This window comes from Pelophylax lessonae, assembly GCF_965119305.1.
Source record: "Pelophylax lessonae genome assembly, chromosome: 13".
NCBI lineage: Eukaryota > Metazoa > Chordata > Amphibia > Anura > Ranidae > Pelophylax > Pelophylax lessonae.
Window position 1 is genome coordinate 149732974 of NC_138780.1, and position 18615 is coordinate 149751588.

General features: G+C 41.3%; 1 protein-coding gene across 1 annotated transcript in view; it reads left to right on the forward strand.

Annotated features, from left to right (window-relative positions):
- Positions 1-18615, forward strand: part of SYNE2 (spectrin repeat containing nuclear envelope protein 2) — a 550589-nt gene that overhangs the window by 229510 nt on the left and 302464 nt on the right. Inside the window, exons 38-42 of the mRNA XM_082274971.1 lie at positions 153-314; positions 2344-3087; positions 9505-12492; positions 12718-12810; positions 18190-18359. Of these exons, the coding sequence (XP_082131097.1) occupies positions 153-314; positions 2344-3087; positions 9505-12492; positions 12718-12810; positions 18190-18359 (4157 nt within the window). The remainder of the gene's footprint in view (positions 1-152; positions 315-2343; positions 3088-9504; positions 12493-12717; positions 12811-18189; positions 18360-18615) is intronic.

Below are 18615 nucleotides of genomic sequence, written 5' to 3' on the forward strand. Positions count from 1 at the left end.
AGACCTACCTGACCCCATCCAAAAAACAAAACAAAAAAAAAAGATGCTGGAACCTAACCCTCTACCCAGTACTCTTGTATGGGCTTCACCATGAAACACTAAACTATCTCTGGGATATGATCTGTCACTCATTTTTCTCTTCTGACTTACAGGATGCAGTGCAGATGCTGGAAAGCCATATCGAAGAACATCGCTATGACAGTCTCTCCACTGCCCTAAATAACAAAATGACAAGTTTCTTTGAAGAGCTTGTTAATTTTGCCGGCTCATCACGGGAAAACTCACCATGCGAACTGAAGAGGCAGAAATTACAGGTGCAATTTGTCTGAGATAATACATTTCTCCATAGAACATTGCTCAATTAGGAAGGCTCCTGGATCTATAACCTTTCAAATACGCTTTATTCAGGAGGAAAATTGTCTTGAAACAGGGCTGGTTAATTTTTTTTTCTTTTTTTTTTTTTGCCAGAGAAGGCTTTTTTGCAATGCAACTCGGGTCATTTATTACTAGGAAGGAAACTAGTAATAAAGTCACAAAGGGAAATTCTAAGGTCTTATATTTGTAGAAAGGAACATGGGAAGAAATCTTCCAAAACTCCTCTGAGATAGGGCAGTTATCCTCTTAAGCTTTTCAGGTGGGCCCTACAAATTGATGTCTGTTACTTTCATGTAGAACAAAAATCCTTTTATAATACCTTCCTCATTCCCTTCACTTTTTTAACTTGCTTCTTTTTGTTTGTGTCTGTGCCCTCCTTTTTTTTGCCTTTTTGAATGTTATACTCCCATTTTATAAATGCCTGCTCATTAAATACTATACCATTTCTCCAATTTTATTTTTTCCTCTCCTCTGCATTCTTTTTCCCATTCTTTAGGTTTTGTATCCTTTTTGTCTAACTGGACCTCTACCTTTATATTCTAGCTGTGGATGTATATAAAAAAAAAAAAACACATTTTCTTTTTTTTTATTGATTTCTTTGTTCTCTTTTCCCATTCTGTTTTTCCATTCCCTCTCCATTTTTTTTATTTTTCCTGTCTTAACTTCCACTCAATTTGTTAATCCCATTTACTACTGGGGCTGGATGAATCCCAGAGGTCAGGTAACCAATATGCCCAAAATATTACCTTTTTCACTACCTCCGAATGGTCAACCTGTCAAAACAAAAACTGGCAATAAGGGTTAAAAGCAGCCACTTATAGGTGAGAGCTGAAGTCAATATCTATATAACAAAACCCTTCTAAGTTTTGGGGTTCTCATGGAGGTTGAGCAAATATATTCAAGTACCTCTAGGGACAAGTTCTCTAATCAACAGTGCTGCTCAGGGAGAATGAGTGTTGTTGTTTTGAGTACTGCCCATAGGGTGTTTTGGACCAATGGAGACCCAGACCATTGTGCTTTGTGTTTAATGAGGTGGTCTAGCTAAAATCAATCTAAAAGCAGCGCTAACAGGTATAAAATTATTGGTGAATATTATTAAATAAATCTGTGTATGATATGATTAATAAATATAAAATTCATACATAATAATAAAGTGCATAGTATGATCAATGAATACAAAATTCATACATAATAAAGTGCATATAATAAAGTGCAATCAAATAATGTCCATAGTGCAAACAATGCAGTGGTGCAAAACATTTTTTTTTAATTAAAGTGCGGTCTAAAATGAGTGGTTCCCTTGACTGGAACTAAGGTCCTGGAAAGGTGCTCAAAGTAATCCACATAGGTGCCAAAGTGCTCTTCCAGTCAAGGGAACCACTCATTTTGGACTGCACTTTAATTCAAAAAAAATGTTTTGCACCACTGCATTGTTTGCACTATGGACATTGTTTGATTGCACTTTATTATTATATTCACTTTATTATGTAGGAATTTTGTATTTATTGATCATACTATGCACTTTATTATTATAAATGAATTTTGTATTTATTAATCATCATACACGGATTTATTTAATAATTTTCACCAATAATGTCATACCTGTTAGCGCTGCTTTTAGATTGATTTTAGTAATTCTTGGTTTTTACCTAAGTGAGTAGCAGCTGCAGGTACACATACTTATTTATTCATATATGTTCACTTAGCGCGGGTTTTAACAAATTTTAGTTTTACAGGTGCTCTAGCTGTAATGTGTTGACAGTACAGGAACGTTTCTTACTGTTTTAATCCCAAACACCTACAAAATGGCATCATCTTTACTTTTTTCACCTTGACTGTGTAATGGGTAGAAAAAAAAAAATCAAAAATTCAGTTGAGCTTTAAGAACAATAATAAAAAATATTTTTTATCGTCAGAAAGTTTTTGCTGTCATTTTTATGATACCTTTTTCTCCTGTTTCCCCTCTAGGAACTCCGCAATCAGTATGAAGCCTTACAAAAGGACTTATCTGAGGTGTCTCAGGTGGCAGACGGTGTGAAGCAGAGTACCCCTTCCTCCAAAGTCAAACGAATCCAGGAGGCTGTAGACATGCATCACTCTAAAATGAGAGGTTATTTGGAACGACTAGACTATCTGAAAGAAGTAATAGAACAACCTCCCCTGGTTCAAAAAAGCAAGAAAAAGGAACCTAAGAAAGGGACAAAGAAAAAAACAGGACATGCCACAAAATCCACCTTAGAACCCTCAATACAACTTTCTGTGCAACTTACTGAAAAGCACGCAGTGTCATCTACAGCAGAGCCTTCAGTGGAATCTGGGAAGGCTACAGTAGAACCTTCAGTTCAGCCAGCAGTTGATTTATCAGCACCAGTGCATCCTAATGTTGAGTTCCTAGTGCAACCTTCAGTCCAGTCTGCTGGTGAGCTTCGGATAAAACCTGGAACATCTTGTGAAGAAAAGCTGGCACTAGATCATGCTTTAAAACCTGCACAGCAGCCTACAGTGCAAACCACAGCCGAGTCATCAGTGCAACATGGAGGGGAGTTTTCAGTGGAGCCTTTAGTGCAACCATTAGCAGAGCATTTTACCAATCTTGACAGTCTCTTCAGTGCACTGAATACTAAAATGACACATTTTTATGAAGAGCTTCTTAATTTTGCTGGCTCATCACAGGAAAACGCACCACGGGAACTGAAGAGGCAGAAATTACAGGTGCAGTTTCTTAATACATTTCTCCATAGAGCATTGCTCAATTAGGAAGGCTCCTGGATCTATAACCTTTCAAATATGCTTTGTTTAGGAGCCCTTTTGCAGTGTAACTCGGGTCATTTATCACTAGGAAGGAAACTAGTAATAAAGTTAAAAAGGAAGATTATAATGTTTGTTTTGTGGAAAGACATGTGAAGCAAATCTTTGAAAACTCCTCTGAGATGGAGCAGTTATTCTTTTAAACCAGGGGTCTTCAAACTATGGCCCTCCAGTTGTTCAGTAACTACAATTCCCATCATTCCTAGTCATGTCTGTGAATGTCAGCGTTTTACAATGGCTCATGGGTTGTGTAGTTCTGCAACAGCTGGAGGGCCGTAGTTTGAGGATCCCTGTTTTAAACTATTGAAGAGGGCCCTACACATTTATGTCTATCACTTTCATCCTGCAAGCAGCCTTTTGTAATACCTTCCTCATTCCCTTCAGTTTTTCAACTTGCCTCTTTTTGTTTGTGTCTGTGTCCTTCTTTTTTGCTTTTTAAAAAATACCTTCATCTTACATAGTATACTATTTTTCTTTTTTGTTATATATAGTAACATATAATGTTCAACGCATGTCGGTAACAACCCATGCAATCCATACATACAAAGAAACCAAATCAAACAGGTTCATAAATTAAGTTATGTATACTAAAATGGAATAACACAGGGAAAAAGTATTGAACACGCTAACTGAAATGTATTTAATACTTGGTACAAAATCTTTTGTTGGCTAGTTGCTTGCATTTCTCAGGTTTGATTTTGGCCCTTCAAATCTTGAAGGTTCTGTGGGCCTCTTCTATGAACTCTGATATTTTAGTTCTTTCCATAGATTTTCTATTAGATTCAAGCAGGTGATTGGCTGGGCATTTTAGCAGCTTTATTTCCTTTCTTTGAAACCAATGGAGAGTTTCCTTGACTTTTTGTTTGGGATCATTATCTTGCTGAAATGTCCACCCTCGTTTCATCTTCATTATTCTGGTGGATATCAGCAGATTTTTATCAAGAATGTCTTGATACATTTTTCCATTCATCCTTCCTTCAATGACCTGACGTTTACCAGTACTGTATGCTGAAAAATAGCTCCACACCATGATGTTCCCACCTCCAAACCTCACTCTTGGTATTGGGGTGTTTTTGGGGTGATGTGCAGTGCCATTTGACCATCAAACATGGTGTGTATTTTGCCATCCCAAGAGTTCAATATTTGTCTCATCTGACCAGACTATATTTTCCCTGGATTTCACAGGCTTGTCTAAATGCTGGGCAGCAAACTTTAAATGAGCTTCAACATGCTTTTTCTTCAGCAATGAAATCCTGCTTGGTGAGCGTGCATACAGACCATGGCAGTTGAGAGCATTACTTATCATTTTCATTGAAACAATTGTACCAGCTAATTCCAGGTCTTTCTGAAGCTCTCCACAAGTGGTCCTTGGCTCTTGGACACCTCTCCTGATTATTCTTTTCACTCCTCTGTCAGAAATCTTGCGAGAAGCACCTGGCCAAGGCCGGTTTATGGTGAAATTATGTTCTTTCCACTTCCAAATTAGTGCCCCAACAGTGCTCACTGGAACAATCAGAAGTTTAGAAATCCTTCGGTAACTGATGCCATCAGAATGTTTTGCATCAATAAGGTTGTAAAGGTTTTGAGAGAGCGCTTTGCTTTTACCCATCATAAGATGTTTCTTGTGTGGCACCTTGGTAAGGAGGCCATCAGTTGAGACGGAACCAGCTGTTATTAGTTTGCACTGACAAGAGAAAGGATTGCTTTCAAATTACTTATAGATTTCAGCTGGTGTCTTGGCTTCTCGTGCCTTTTTGCACCTCCCTTACTTCATGTGTTAAGTACTTTTTCCCTGTGTCATTCCATTTTATTGCACATAACCTAATTTCTGAATTTATTTGTTTTGGTTTCTTTGTATGTATGGATTGCATGGGTTGTTAACGCTGACTGCAAAATCTGTGTTGGACTATCAAAATAAATATTAATTCCTATATAGTACAAAGTTTATAATTCCTATATAGTTTACAAAATAAATAAATACCTAAAAATATTATGCAATAATGTACACACAAATAATAGTGCAAGAAACATCAAGTGCATGAGATCTTGAATAAATATTATTAAAATTAATAGTTCAAAAGTAAGTCCCATGGATGAAAAGTGCAAAATCAGAGTCCTTTACTTAAATATTTTTTTAAATCAAGAAAACTTCAACCTGAGATCATAAGGCTACATTCACACCTGAGCATAGCGTTTTCGCGCGTTTTTTTACCATGATTTTTACCGCGATTTACAGGCGTTTTTACAGGCGTTTTTTTGTGCAGGCGTTTTTAGATTGAATAGAGACCAATGGATGCGAACAGCGGCTATAAGGCGGCGAGTAATCGTCTTAGCGAGGCACATCGTAATCTAGTACTAACCGATAGTCAACCGAACAGGGATCAATGGGTCTTGGCCAAAAAGAACTTTGATGAATGGGCCGATAAGGTCGAACGTATTCACACGGCGCATTTTGCGGCCTCCTTGCACAGGTTCGGCAACAAGGCTGGCAAACTGTTGGCGAGGATGTGCAAGGGGCGACCGTCTCCCACACATATTGGATCCCTGCGAGATCCGTCGGGTGTTGTGGATTCCACCCCCCAAGGCGTCCAACGTATTATGAGAGACTTCTACTCTGAGCTCTACGGCCCGGAGGAAGTCGATGATGCCTCGGGTGAGATGTTTTTATTGGATACGGGACTCCCCCGCATCACACCTGCCCAGCTCGACATGCTAAATTCACCTATCTCGGCGGCAGAGGTCACGCACACTATTAAGCATCTCACGGCAAGTAAATCGCCTGGTCCAGACGGCCTTACGGGGGAATTTTACAAATCCATCACGGCAAGCCTGGTTCCCACTTTGGTGGCGGTCTACGCCAGCATTTGGGAAGGTGGGCCTTATCTCCCAACGGGTAATCAAGCCATTATTAAATTACTTGCAAAAAAGGGTAAAGACCCCCTAGAACCAGGATCCTACCGCCCTATCTCGTTACTTAATCTTGATGTGAAAATACTGTCAAAAATCGTTGCCTCTCGTTTGGCTATCATTATGCCACATCTGATCCACCCTGCACAGTCCGGCTTTACCAAGGGACGGTCGGCTTCGGTGAATATCCGGAAGGTTTTGCTGGTACTGGAGCAGGCACGTTTGTTCCCCTCGCGAGACTTGGCCATTGTGACCCTTGACGCCGAAAAGGCATTCGACAATGTAAACTTTGTCTGGCTGCGTAGGGTCTTGGATGCCATGGGCTTCCAGGGCTCGTTCGTTCGCCTGATCACTTCCATGTACGCTTCCCCGATGGCCAGACTCTGTGTGGGTGGTGCACTGACTGAAGACTTTCGACTGTTTAAAGGTACCCGCCAAGGTTGCCCGCTGTCCCCACTACTCTTTAATCTGGCCTTGGAACCCCTATCTAGATACCTCTCTGGTCCTGCACCCCTTCATGGGATCCGTCTGGGTCACACAGACCCGAGGATTTCTTTATTTGCAGATGATGTCCTCCTATTCACCTCGTGCCCCTCTGCAGACATCCCTGCGATTGTGTCCACGTTTAATGCGTTTAGGAAATGTTCGGGCCTTAAAATAAATTTTTCCAAGAGTGAGATTCTCCCCTTGGGGCTGGACACGGCCCGAAGTTGGGAATCGGACTCCCCTTTTAAAATAGCGCAACACTCTATCACTTACCTAGGCATAAAAATCGGTAGGACCCCCTCCTCCATCTATACCCTCAACTACCCACCATTGTTTGCTAAAGTGAAAGGGGAACTGGAAAACTGGAAGGACCTGCCGTTGTCTCTTCTGGGGAGATGCCATTTGATCAAAATGGTCAGTTTTGCCCGCATCCTGTATTTTCTCCAGACCCTTCCCCTATTGATTAAGCACAAGGATGTGCAAGACCTCTCCAAGGCGTTCTCCAGATTTCTTTGGCGGGGGAAGAGACCTCGCATCTCATTGAATAAGTTATGCCTCCCCAGGCGAGACGCGGGTATGAATTTTCCGAGTATTCGTTTATATAATTTGTCCTGTCTATTGAGAGTGGCACTGGACTGGATATCTCAGTCTTCTCAATTCGCCAATGTTGAGCTGGAGTCTCAGATGTCTAGGCCTTTTTCACTCGTCTCACTTCTTCACACCAAATGGACTCAACTCCCACCCTCACTGCGCCATAATCTGCTCCTACGGGACACGGTTATTGCGTGGAGGGAGGTGAGGAAACTTTTGAAGATACCTCTGTACTTCTCCAAATACCTTCCCATTAGAGGGAACCCCACTTTCCCCCCCGGCCTGGACCATGCGGTCTACGAAGAATGGAAGTCAAAGGGACTGGTCAACTTCTACCAATTTTGTGACCCTCAAACAGGAATACTGCGCTCTGACGCTGACATGATGGACATGTTCACTCTGCCCCCCTCAGAATCCTTTTACCTGGCGCAATGCCGTCACTACATCCGGGACACGCACACCAAACCTGATAGCAGGATTAAGCTATCTCTTATTGACACTTTATTGGACTCTGGCAAGTATACTATTTCTGACATATACAAACCACTTATCCGACTCTGCCCACCTGCTTCCTTCACTTCTTCAGCAGCAAACTGGCTCAAGGTCTTCCCGGCTGATGACACTTTGCCCAAGATTATCAGCGGTCTTCTGACCACCCTGGCTCTTACTCCCAATTCGGTGTGGCAAGAAACCCAGCTCAAAATATTCCACAGAGCACACATTCCTTTCTTATCTGACAAAACTGTCCAAGATGCCCACAAATGCACTGTGTCGCAAGGAGCGCCCCTCACTCTTCCACAAATTTTGGGACTGCGCCCGATCTCTGCATTCTGGGACCAAATCTTGAACTTTATAACCACAGTGGCCGCAGTCACCGTACCAAAGGATCCTATGTTATTGCTCTTTGGCTACTGGGACAAGCGTCTACAGAAATGGTCCGACACCGCAGCGAATCCACCTCGCCTCTGGATCCTGACCGCACTACTCATTGCAAGGCGTTTGATACTAAAACATTGGATTGCCACCTCCCCCCCCCATGTAGCCATGCTTCGGTCAGAGCTAACCACGCTCCAGTCCATTGATCGCCTCAATATGGACTCGAAGGCCCCACGTGCGATTGCGGCCTTCAACGCCAAGTGGAGTGTCTTTTCGAAATATGCCAATAACGTTTTGGACTCTCCCCCTGACTCCTTCATATTTCCGAACCGTCATGATCTCTCTATTGCAACCCCCACTTGATTCCCCATTGTTGGACTCTATGTTTTGGAGATTGGTCCCGCCCCCTACTCCTTGCCCCCTTACCCTAGTTATCGGCAATGGACGTGTTGCCCCCTACCCCCACCGCATATTGCTGTTTCGATATATGTTATGTACATGCATGTCCATATCCTATGTTTTGTTAAATTTGAAAATTTTAAATAAAAAAAAAAAAAAAAAAAAAAAAGAGACCAATGGAAAACGCCTGTAATCTGCCCAAAAAGAAGCTCATGTACTTTTTTGAGCTTTGGGGCGTTTTGCTCACAGCGTCAAAACGCTCAGATGTGAACAGGGGCCATTGAAATTAATAGGATTTGTCTTGTTGGGCGTTTTGAGAGCTGATCCTAGAGCAGAAAAACTCCCCAAAAACGCCCCAAAACGCCTACATGTGAACGGAGCCTAAAAGATTCCTCTTCCATAAACACCTCTGTGCACCAAACCACCAGTGATCACTTACCAGAGAGCTAGACCCCAAATTCTAAGAGGTCTAAGCACTTGTAAGGAAAAATCCACAGCATGGATGAATGAACGGGAGTTGAACCACTGTTTCCACAGCCAGCCACTCATTCTACCACTCCAGCTTTCTCCATAGAAAGGTTCATGACTGTTATTGGTTCAGCTCCCATCCATCCATCCATGCTCTGAATTTCTGCTTACAAGCGCTGTTCGATTTGTTAGTTTGATTTTTCACCTATGCGTTTTTCTTATGAGCGCTTAATTTTTATAATATTTTTTACGATCTCTCATGCACTTGATGTTGATCACTATTGTTTGTGTTCATTATTGCACAATATTTTTAAGTATTTATTCATTTTGTGATATGCACCATATAGGAGCTAATATTTATTTTGATAACGCAACACAGATTTTTTATTTTGTATTTATTGAATGCCAGGTGTGTATGTATTGGTGATTGTTGTTGTCATTTTTTGATCTATTGGCACTTTTTGGAATGACTGCATAAAAAAAGTCAAGATTTTTTGAGCTTTAAAAAAAACATCAAATTCGATTTTGTTTTTATAGTCAGGTTTTGCTGTTATTTTGTGTGATCAAAACCATTTTCTCCCTTTTCTTTTGTAGGAGCTACGCGATCAGTATAAAATCTTGCAAAAGGATCTATCTGAGGTGTCTCTGGTAGCAGAAGGTGTGAAGCAGAGCACATCTTCTCCCCACATCGTACAAATTCAGGAGGCCCTGGGCATGCATCAAAGTAAAATGAGTGCTTGTTTTGAACAACTTGACTATCTGAAGGAAGCAATAGAACAACCTCCCCTGGTTCATAAAAGCAAGAAAAAGGAAACTAAGAAAGGAACAAAGAAAAAAACAGGGCATGCTGCAAAATCCACCTTAGAACCAGCATTACAACCTTCTGTGCAACACATTGAAAAGCACACAGTGGAATCCTCTGGGAAGGCTGCAGCAGAACCTTCAGTGCAGCCAGCAGTAGATCTACCAGTACCTGCACCAGAGCCTCCAGTACATCCTGATGTTGAGTTGTCGCCACAGCATTCAGTCCAGTCTGAGCTTTGGGTAACACCCAGAACATCTCGTGAAGAAAAGCTAGCGCTAGATCCTGCTTTACAACCTTCACAGCATCCTACAGTGCTAACCACAGCCGAGCCATCAGTGCAATATGAAAGGGGATTTTCAGTGGGGTCTCCAGTGGAGCCTTTAGTACAACCAGAAGCCGAGCGTTTTACCCATCCTGCAGCTAAACCATCCATGATTCCTGTGGGCAGAAGTTTATTGCAGCCTGTACCAGAGCCCTCAATGCAACCTCCAGTAGATCTTACAATGAGACCTCCAGAAGTGGTTTCAGCATTACCTGTAGGAGAGCCTTCAGTGTTGCCTGAAACAGAGTCTTCTGTGCAACTTGAACCAGAACCTTCTGTTCCTTCTACTCCTAGAGCTACAGTGCAGCCTCCAGTAGATCTTACAATGAGACCTCCAGAAGTGGTTTCAGCATTACCTGTAGGAGAGCCTCCAGTGTTGCCTGAAACAGAGTCTTCTGTGCAACTTGAACCAGAACCCTCTGTTCCTTCTACTCCAAGAGCTACAGTGCAGCCTCCAGTAGATCTTACGAGACCTCCAGAAGTGGTTTCAGCATTACCTGTAGGAGAGCCTTCAGTGTTGCCTGAAACAGAGTCTTCTGTGCAACTTGAACCAGAACCTTCTGTTCCTTCTACTCCTAGAGCTATAGTGCAGCCTCCAGTAGATCTTACAATGAGACCTCCAGAAGTGGTTTCAGCATTACCTGTAGGAGAGCCTCCAGTGTTGCCTGAAAAAGAGTCTTCTGTGCAACTTGAACCAGAACCCTCTGTTCCTTCTACTCCAAGAGCTACAGTGCAGCCTCCAGTAGATCTTACGAGACCTCCAGAAGTGGTTTCAGCATTACCTGTAGGAGAGCCTTCAGTGTTGCCTGAAACAGAGTCTTCTGTGCAACTTGAACCAGAACCTTCTGTTTCTTCTACTCCAAGAGCTACAGTGCAGCCTTCAGGAGAACCTTCTGTTCAGTCTGATGCAAGGCATTCAGTACAGCATACAACAGAGATTAGCGCCGGGCCTTCAGTGCAACCTTCAGAGGGGCCTTTTGTTCCACCTGACACAAGTTTTTCAATGCAGCCTACACCAGACTTTATTGTTCAGCCTGGTGAAAGACCTTCCATTCGCCCCTCTGAAGAGCCTGCTGATTTACTTAATGCAAGTGTTTTAATTCAATCTGCTGAACAATCCCGGTTTCCTGTGGTCAAACATTTATTGCAGCCTTCACCAGAGCCTGCAGTAGATCTTACCATGCAAACCTCAAAAGTGGCTTCAGCATTATCTGCAGAAGAACATTTAATGTTGCCTGAAAGAGAGGCATCTGTGCAACTTGCAGCAAAACCTTCTGTTCCACCTGCTGCAAGACCTTCAATGCAACCTTCAGGAGAGCCGTTTGTTCCACCCAAAGTAAGTCCTTTAATGCAGCCTGCACCAGAGACTACAGATTATGTTGGTGAAAGACCTTCAGTGCAGCCTTCAGAAGAGCCTTCTGCTTCACTTGATGCCAGAGTATTAATTCAACCTGCTGAACAGTCCATGTTTTATGTGGCCAAAAGTTCATTGCAGCCCACACCAGAGCCTTCAGTGCAACCTGCAGTGGATCTTACTTTGAGACCACCAGAAGTCGTTTCAGCATTACCCACAAGAGAACCTTCAGTGTTGCTTGGAATAGAGTCTTCTGTAGAACTTGCAGCAGAATTTTCTGTTTCACCTACTGCAAGACCTACTGTGCAGCCTTCGACAGAGCCTTTTGTTCTACCTGATGCAAGTTCTGTGCAGCCTGAACCAGAAAATACTGTTCTGCCTGGTACCAGGCCTTCAGTGCAGTCTTCAGGAGAGTCTTTTGTTCTACCCAATGAAAGTTCTTCAGTGCAACCTACACCAGAGACTACTGTTCAGCCTGATGTAAGATCTTCAGTGCCATCTTCAGTAAAAACTACAGTAGAGCCTTCAAAAGTAGCTTTAGTGCAGCCTTTAGTAGGACCATCTTCGTCAACTGTAAATGATTGTTTAGTACTACCTGCAGTGGAGCATACACTACATCTTACAGTACAACCTGCAGAAAGACCTTTAATACAGCATGCACCAGAACCATCTAGGCAAAATATGGTGGGTCCTTCTTTACAGTCTACAGTGGATCCTAAAGAGCAGGATTTAGTACACCCTTCTGGTGTAGTAGAACTTGGCACACATTCCTTAGCTGCTCCCTCAGAGGAAGCTTTGCAGGCCAAAATACAGGCACTGAAAACTTCAGAGCAAGATGCAGACAACCATGCAGCACAAGTTGTTGCGGAGAATATAGTGCACAATGTTTTTATGCAGGCAGTACAAGACCCAGTGATACTTACGGCCCAAGAGGCAGTGGACTGCACTGTACAAGTTAGAGACCGAACGCAGCCGCCTCTAGAAGTGTCTACGCTTCCTGACAAGCCTTTGTGTGCATCTCCTGATCAGACCCCTGTGAGGCCCAGCAAGTCCGAAATCACAAAAGAAAGAAAAGGTTCTAAAGGAAGAAAAAAGAAAAAGGTAATTTAAATAGATTTCATTTTACAGCGCTCTTGTTAAAAAATTGCTTTTTCAACAGCAAGGTGCTAAAATGTATTAGACTGTCGGATAAACAATTTGAGCCATGACAAGTGTGTTAATATATTGATTGTTTTTACTGTTCTTCCTGTGGTTTTAACTTGTGAACTTTGGAACTGATGTGAAAATGAAATTTTAACAGTGTTTTTTTATTTGTATAATAACTAGGCGATTGCTGCTTCGTACACTGGGGACAAGCAAGCAATAAATGGAGTCACTTCACCAGTAGAAAAGTCTAGTACCTTGGATCACAGTGAGGAGGTAAAATGTTGAAAGGGATTTATCGTTTTTTCATTCCTTTTAGAATACATTTGTACAAAAGATTGTCTTAAAGCAGGGGTCCTCAAACTATGGCCCTCCAGTTGTCCAGGAACTACAATTCCCATCATGCCTAGTCATGTCTGTGAATATCAGAGTTGTACAATGCCTCATGGGATGTGTAGTTCCGCAACAGCTGGAGGGCCGTAGTTTGAGGATCCCTGTCTTAAAGGGACCCTGTTACTTTACAGAAGTATCCAAGAAAAGGTCTGTCTGTAAAGAAGGGTGTTCATACTTTACCTTATCTATGCGACTGATAACTTATCTGAGCTATTAAAAAAGAAAGGCAGAGATATTTTGGTCGCTGACCTACTCTGAACTACAATTTGCTACATTTAATAATATAACCAAATTAGGAAAAAGCAAGCTTTGAAAAACAATTACTTTAAAATTAAGCTCTAGACAAACGACTTATTAAAACAGATAATATATATGTATATATAAGCTGTTTTACCTGCCAAAGGATTTGCATTTCTGCCCACCCAGTTCAGCTATTTATACAGTATTGCAACACAGCACAGCCCTGTCTGGCATAGCTGAAAGCCTGATTTTTTTCTGCTGCAGCGGAGTAGCTCTTACAGGTCTTATCCTTGCCCCAGCCTTTGAGTGCAAACTGAAAGAAGAAACATCAGTCCAGTAAGCTAATCTGCCACTCAGCTCAAAATCTGTTAGTACATGAGCACTACTGTACAACTTATTGGCTACTGGTGCTGCTTTTCCTTCACCTAGTCTGTGCTCTCTTGTACAAAAAAGGCTGATACCAGGTAAAAACCAGATACTTGAGCTGTTTACATTTAAAAAAAAAAATAATAATAATTTAATGGTGTATGGATAAATACAGAGCTGCATTCATGTGTATCTGGTTGGAGTTCATCCTTAAGACAAATGCTGCTGTAAAATTTTAAAATATTAGCTTAATGAGAACACTCTATAAATGGCTAGTATAATAATTGTTTAGCCAAAATTATTATTTTTAGTGATAGGTTGGGGATTTTTTACTACTTGTACTACTATTCTGTTCAAGTTTAGAGAATGTATTTTACACGCTGAACAGCAGAGGGCAGCAACACTCCAGGCTAAGTTTTCACACAAAAAAATACAGAATTTTAACCTTTTTGCTTATATAATTTTACCTTTACTTTCTTTATTTTCAAATTGTCTTGTCTTTATTGAATAACTAGCTAAATATACAAATGTGCATACAGCTATTTCACATGTTAAATAGCAAAGGGCAATAACATCCTAGACAAAGTTTGCTTTCAAATAAAAATCATATACACTTTTCACTTTCCTTGGCTTTACTGAATATTTCCACATAAATATATACACATTATATGAAGAGCGGGGTAATCAGACAAGTGTTTTTCCCCAATGCAGCCAGGAGTTGGTTTTCTCCACTAAACTATTTTCTTGTTAACTCCTATCATTTCTCAGTGGTACATAGGTTTCCTAGACAGTTCACCCAGTGAAAAATACATTTAGAAAGACATGAAGTATACAAGAATATTATATTTTTTTCAACTTTTTGTTTTCAAATTTTTTGCGTATCTCCCCCAACCTGTTTCAGCCACTTGCACTCGTCCCAGCTGCACACCATTGATCTGGACCGCTTGTATTCTCCACTAGAGGAGCATATGACCAATTGACAATGCAGAAGGACAAATAGAAGACAGTTGTCACCCCATAACAGGAAGTGCCTGAACAAGGATGTTCATGGCAGGATCGCCAGCAATTATTTAACAAGAACTACATATTTTAAATAAATACAACTTCTGAAATGACATTATCATGTTAAAGCCTTTAAATAAGTTATTAGTTGGGTGCAGACCTACTTTAATTGAAAGTGGGCATAGGCACCTGTATAAAATTAGGGATTAAAACCTTACTTTAAACTTTACTATCTGGTTTTATATCCTCTTTTAAATTGCTGGGCAGTGGACAAAATGTTGTTGTACCAATCTGGTTGCATCAAGAAAAAGAGTTAAAGTGCAACTTTACCCATAACTTGATAAACAATAAGATTTTTTTAAGCAAGCATTATACTTTTCACTTTAGTATTATGCTACCAAAATTAGTGTGTACTGTAAATTGCCTCCAACATTTCTACTCTCCATTCTTGCTGGAGGCTGCCATTTTGCTGAAGTCCAGAGCCCCTGAGCAGCAGTAAATATTTAAGCTGTCAGCAGTTTGGCCTCTAGTGCTGAGAATAGAGGACAACTAAGCATGTGCAGAGCAGGGTGTGGCTGGGCCTTTTAAGGATTTTAAACAATATAAGCACTTTTTTAACATTTTACATACAGGAGCTTCAAAAGGGCAAGCACAAAGTGATCTATTAGGACTTAATTTTCTGACTGAAGTTACACTTTAAAGAGGATTTAGATTACTGCAGGCACAGATAATGCAGACGTGTGATTTAGGTTTGAAACCTATTGTGATTGTACAATGTACTACTCTTAATCAAGTGTACAGTGGCTGCATTTATGAACTCTCACCTGGAAGTTTAAGTCCACAGTCTAGGACAACCTTTCACAACCAGGTTCCTCCAGAAGTTGCTAAAGGTTCCTTGTGAGGAGAGAAATTTTTGCCTCTCGGGTACAGTATGGAACCAAAGACACCAATGATCTTTTTTGCTATTTTTAAGGTGGGCATTTTTCCCTTCGACTATCAAGGTGAAGGATCATCCTTTCCACTAACCACCACATTATTGTATCGTGAACTGTAGATAAACTCATTTTTGTAGGGATTCCCAGAAATCAGAAAGTTAATTTAAGGATTTCTCCAGGTTAAAATGTTAGAGAAAGGCAGGTCTAGTATCTTTACAAGCTTTTGAATTTTTATGGAGCTCCAGCCAATCTCTGGGGAGGTGTACCCAGAAGGTGGAGGGAGAGCCCAAAAATATTCTGAGGCCTGGCAGCAGAGTTTCAGAGTCCAGTTTTCTGGAAGAGACTGCTGTTCAAGCGAGAGACCCAGGGCAGTCAGAGGAGCCTTTTTGAAGACATTGAGGTCATTGGGGTGTGGTTTGAATAATTTTTATTGATGTTTTAATAAAATGTTTGGTCCTATCAATTTTGGCAAGCCTGTGGTGGATTACATTTAATAATACTGACCCATGGTAGTGGATTCTTCAAGAGTCAGTTTTGCAACATGTTGAGGGTCCTAAATGCTTGTATGGAGATATAACTTGTTTGTATCCCCACTCTGCAGACCTGCTACCTATGGACAGTCTTACCATACCATAGCTAGATTTACTAACCACTGGTCCTCCAGCTTTAGCTGCCCTTAGTGATGTGCATACATGGTTTGTTACTTTTTTGTGGTTTTAATTTCTGGCTAAAAGTCAACATTTTGCAATACAAAAGGGACTTATTCCCTATTGTATAAGGGTCCTTTCACATGAACGATCCGATCAGATCCGCCTGTCAGTTTTTTAGGCGGACCTGATCGGATCCTCCATGCATCCCTATGGGGCAGCGGATGTCAGCGGAGACTTTTCCACTGACACCTGCTGCTATCCGATTCCGATCCTGTCCGTGAAATCCAGACGGATGGAAACCCTATTTTCCATCCGTCCAGCGGATCGGATGAGAATAGACAGGCGGAACGTTTTCATCCGATTCCCCTATAGAGGACAGCGGGGATCTGACTTCTCCGTCTCTGCACATAGAGTGGAGACGGAGCTGTCACCTGTCTGCTCAGCGGGGATCGATCCCTGCTGAGCAGAGAACGGACCGCGCCGAGCGGCGCATCATGTGAAAGGACCCTTAGAGAAGTGAAAAGTCTAATCTTTGGCACTCGTAAGAACTTGGACCAGTGAAGCATTGAAGTTGCCATTGCTGACTTATCCTTTTTAAAATACTAGTTTCCTGATTATCATGATAATCGTGTGGCCTAAGCACTTTTTACTGACTCGGAATAAAGAATGCAGATCAAATTGTTTAATTTTCCTAATCTGCATGTTTATTTTAATTAACAAACTCAGAAAAGTTTGAAACCAGAGACAGCCTGACAGATAGCAATTAAAATCTCAGCTCCAATAAATATTTTACGAAAAAATATAAACATTTTTTGCATGGCTCTGCCCCCCCCCCCCCCCCCAATGGGACAAAGTATATGAGGTGATGTAGTTCAGCCTGCCCCTATCCCCGTGCGGCAAGTCTGACAACATCTTAGAAGGAGAGGGATCCATCACAACTGCAGCTTGCCTAGGCTCAGAGCACTTTCCAAGAGGTGAGGGAGAGGGGGGTATCTTAGCCTCCTTTCTTTCTACATTCCTCTGCCGCAGCTTTTCTAGGGAAAGTCTTCTGTGCCAAGACAAGCTGCAGTTATGATATATCTGTCTCTTTCCAAGCTGTTATCGGTTTGCCAAACGTTGCGGTGGGGGGGTGATGCAGATCAAACTGCATGATTAGACTTAGGAAGTGCCTAACTACATGGGATAAAGAACTACATGTACTTTTTCCTGCTGCCCATTGGGTGGGGGGGGGGCTATATAAAAATATTTGTAATGATCTTTAATAATTTTTTCTTCTTTAAAAATTTGTGTGCAAAAATTAAAAAGAGGCTTTGGCTGCAGTACTTACTGTTACCTCGTAGATGACCCCTGCAGTATTTCCTTTTGTCCACTGGGTGTCCTCAGTCTTTTGGGGTTTTTCCAGTGTCCATCAGCCCACTTTTGTGAGCATCAGTCCATCAGCCCACTTCTGTGAGCATCACGGCGCCTTTTTTTGCTCACATGAGAATGATGCAGAGATTGGTGCCATGTCATTACATGGCATCTCTTTGCAGTATTCCAGTCCTGCCCACCACCGGAGGAAGAGGGCCCATGACATCACATGACCAGACCAAGGACACCTAGAAAAAAGGTATGTGTGTATATATATATATATATATATATATATATATATATATATATATATATATATATATATTTTTTTTTTTTTTTCCTAATTTTCATGATTGCTAGGGAGTAGGGTAATAGGGGAAGGTAAGTCCCCTAGTTGGGTTTAGGAAAAACAGCAGTGACGACTTCCACTCTTTCTCGAAATACAGGTTTCCTCTTTGTCCCCTAGTTTGTGAGTTCTCTAAATGTTCCTTCTAGTAATTTGCTAAGGATTGGGCCTTGTTTCACTTTCTCAAGGAACTCACTTCCTTTCTCAAGGAACTCCATTCTCAAGGAAGTCAGTTTCAGGTATAAATTGATTTTTCTTTACTTTTTTAATATAAAGTTATTTTTAAAGGTTCCCTACATTAGTTATTTTTATGTTCGTTCTGAGAGCTGGTAACCTCGCTTATTAATGCTATTTAATATGTTCTTTCTGACAGGATGTAAGTGCAGAATTATTTCAAAAGAAAATTAATCAGGATGCATCGGACACTTTGAGAGAAGATGCCAAGATAAAAGCATTAGAGGAGTGTGTGAAAGTAACTGAAGACCAGCGAGAGGCCATTGGTCAACTTCAGATGCGTCTCAATGATTGTGATTCCTTCAGGAGGTAAGCGCAGGTCATCATTCTGAGCAGTTGATGTGTTATGCGTATTAAATGCTGTGTTAAGAAATCTTCTGAAAGTTTACTGGAAGAATCACAGAGCCATTATTAGAATAATGAAGCTGTCTCGTTTGTGGCATTCTAGAACTGAATATCACTACCTGTGGAGGAGACGATTTTCTCTCCCTGGAGATTTCACATTTTTAGTTGTTGGATGATTGTGTCTAAAATTTCAAGATGAAAATGCCGTCTTGCATTAAAT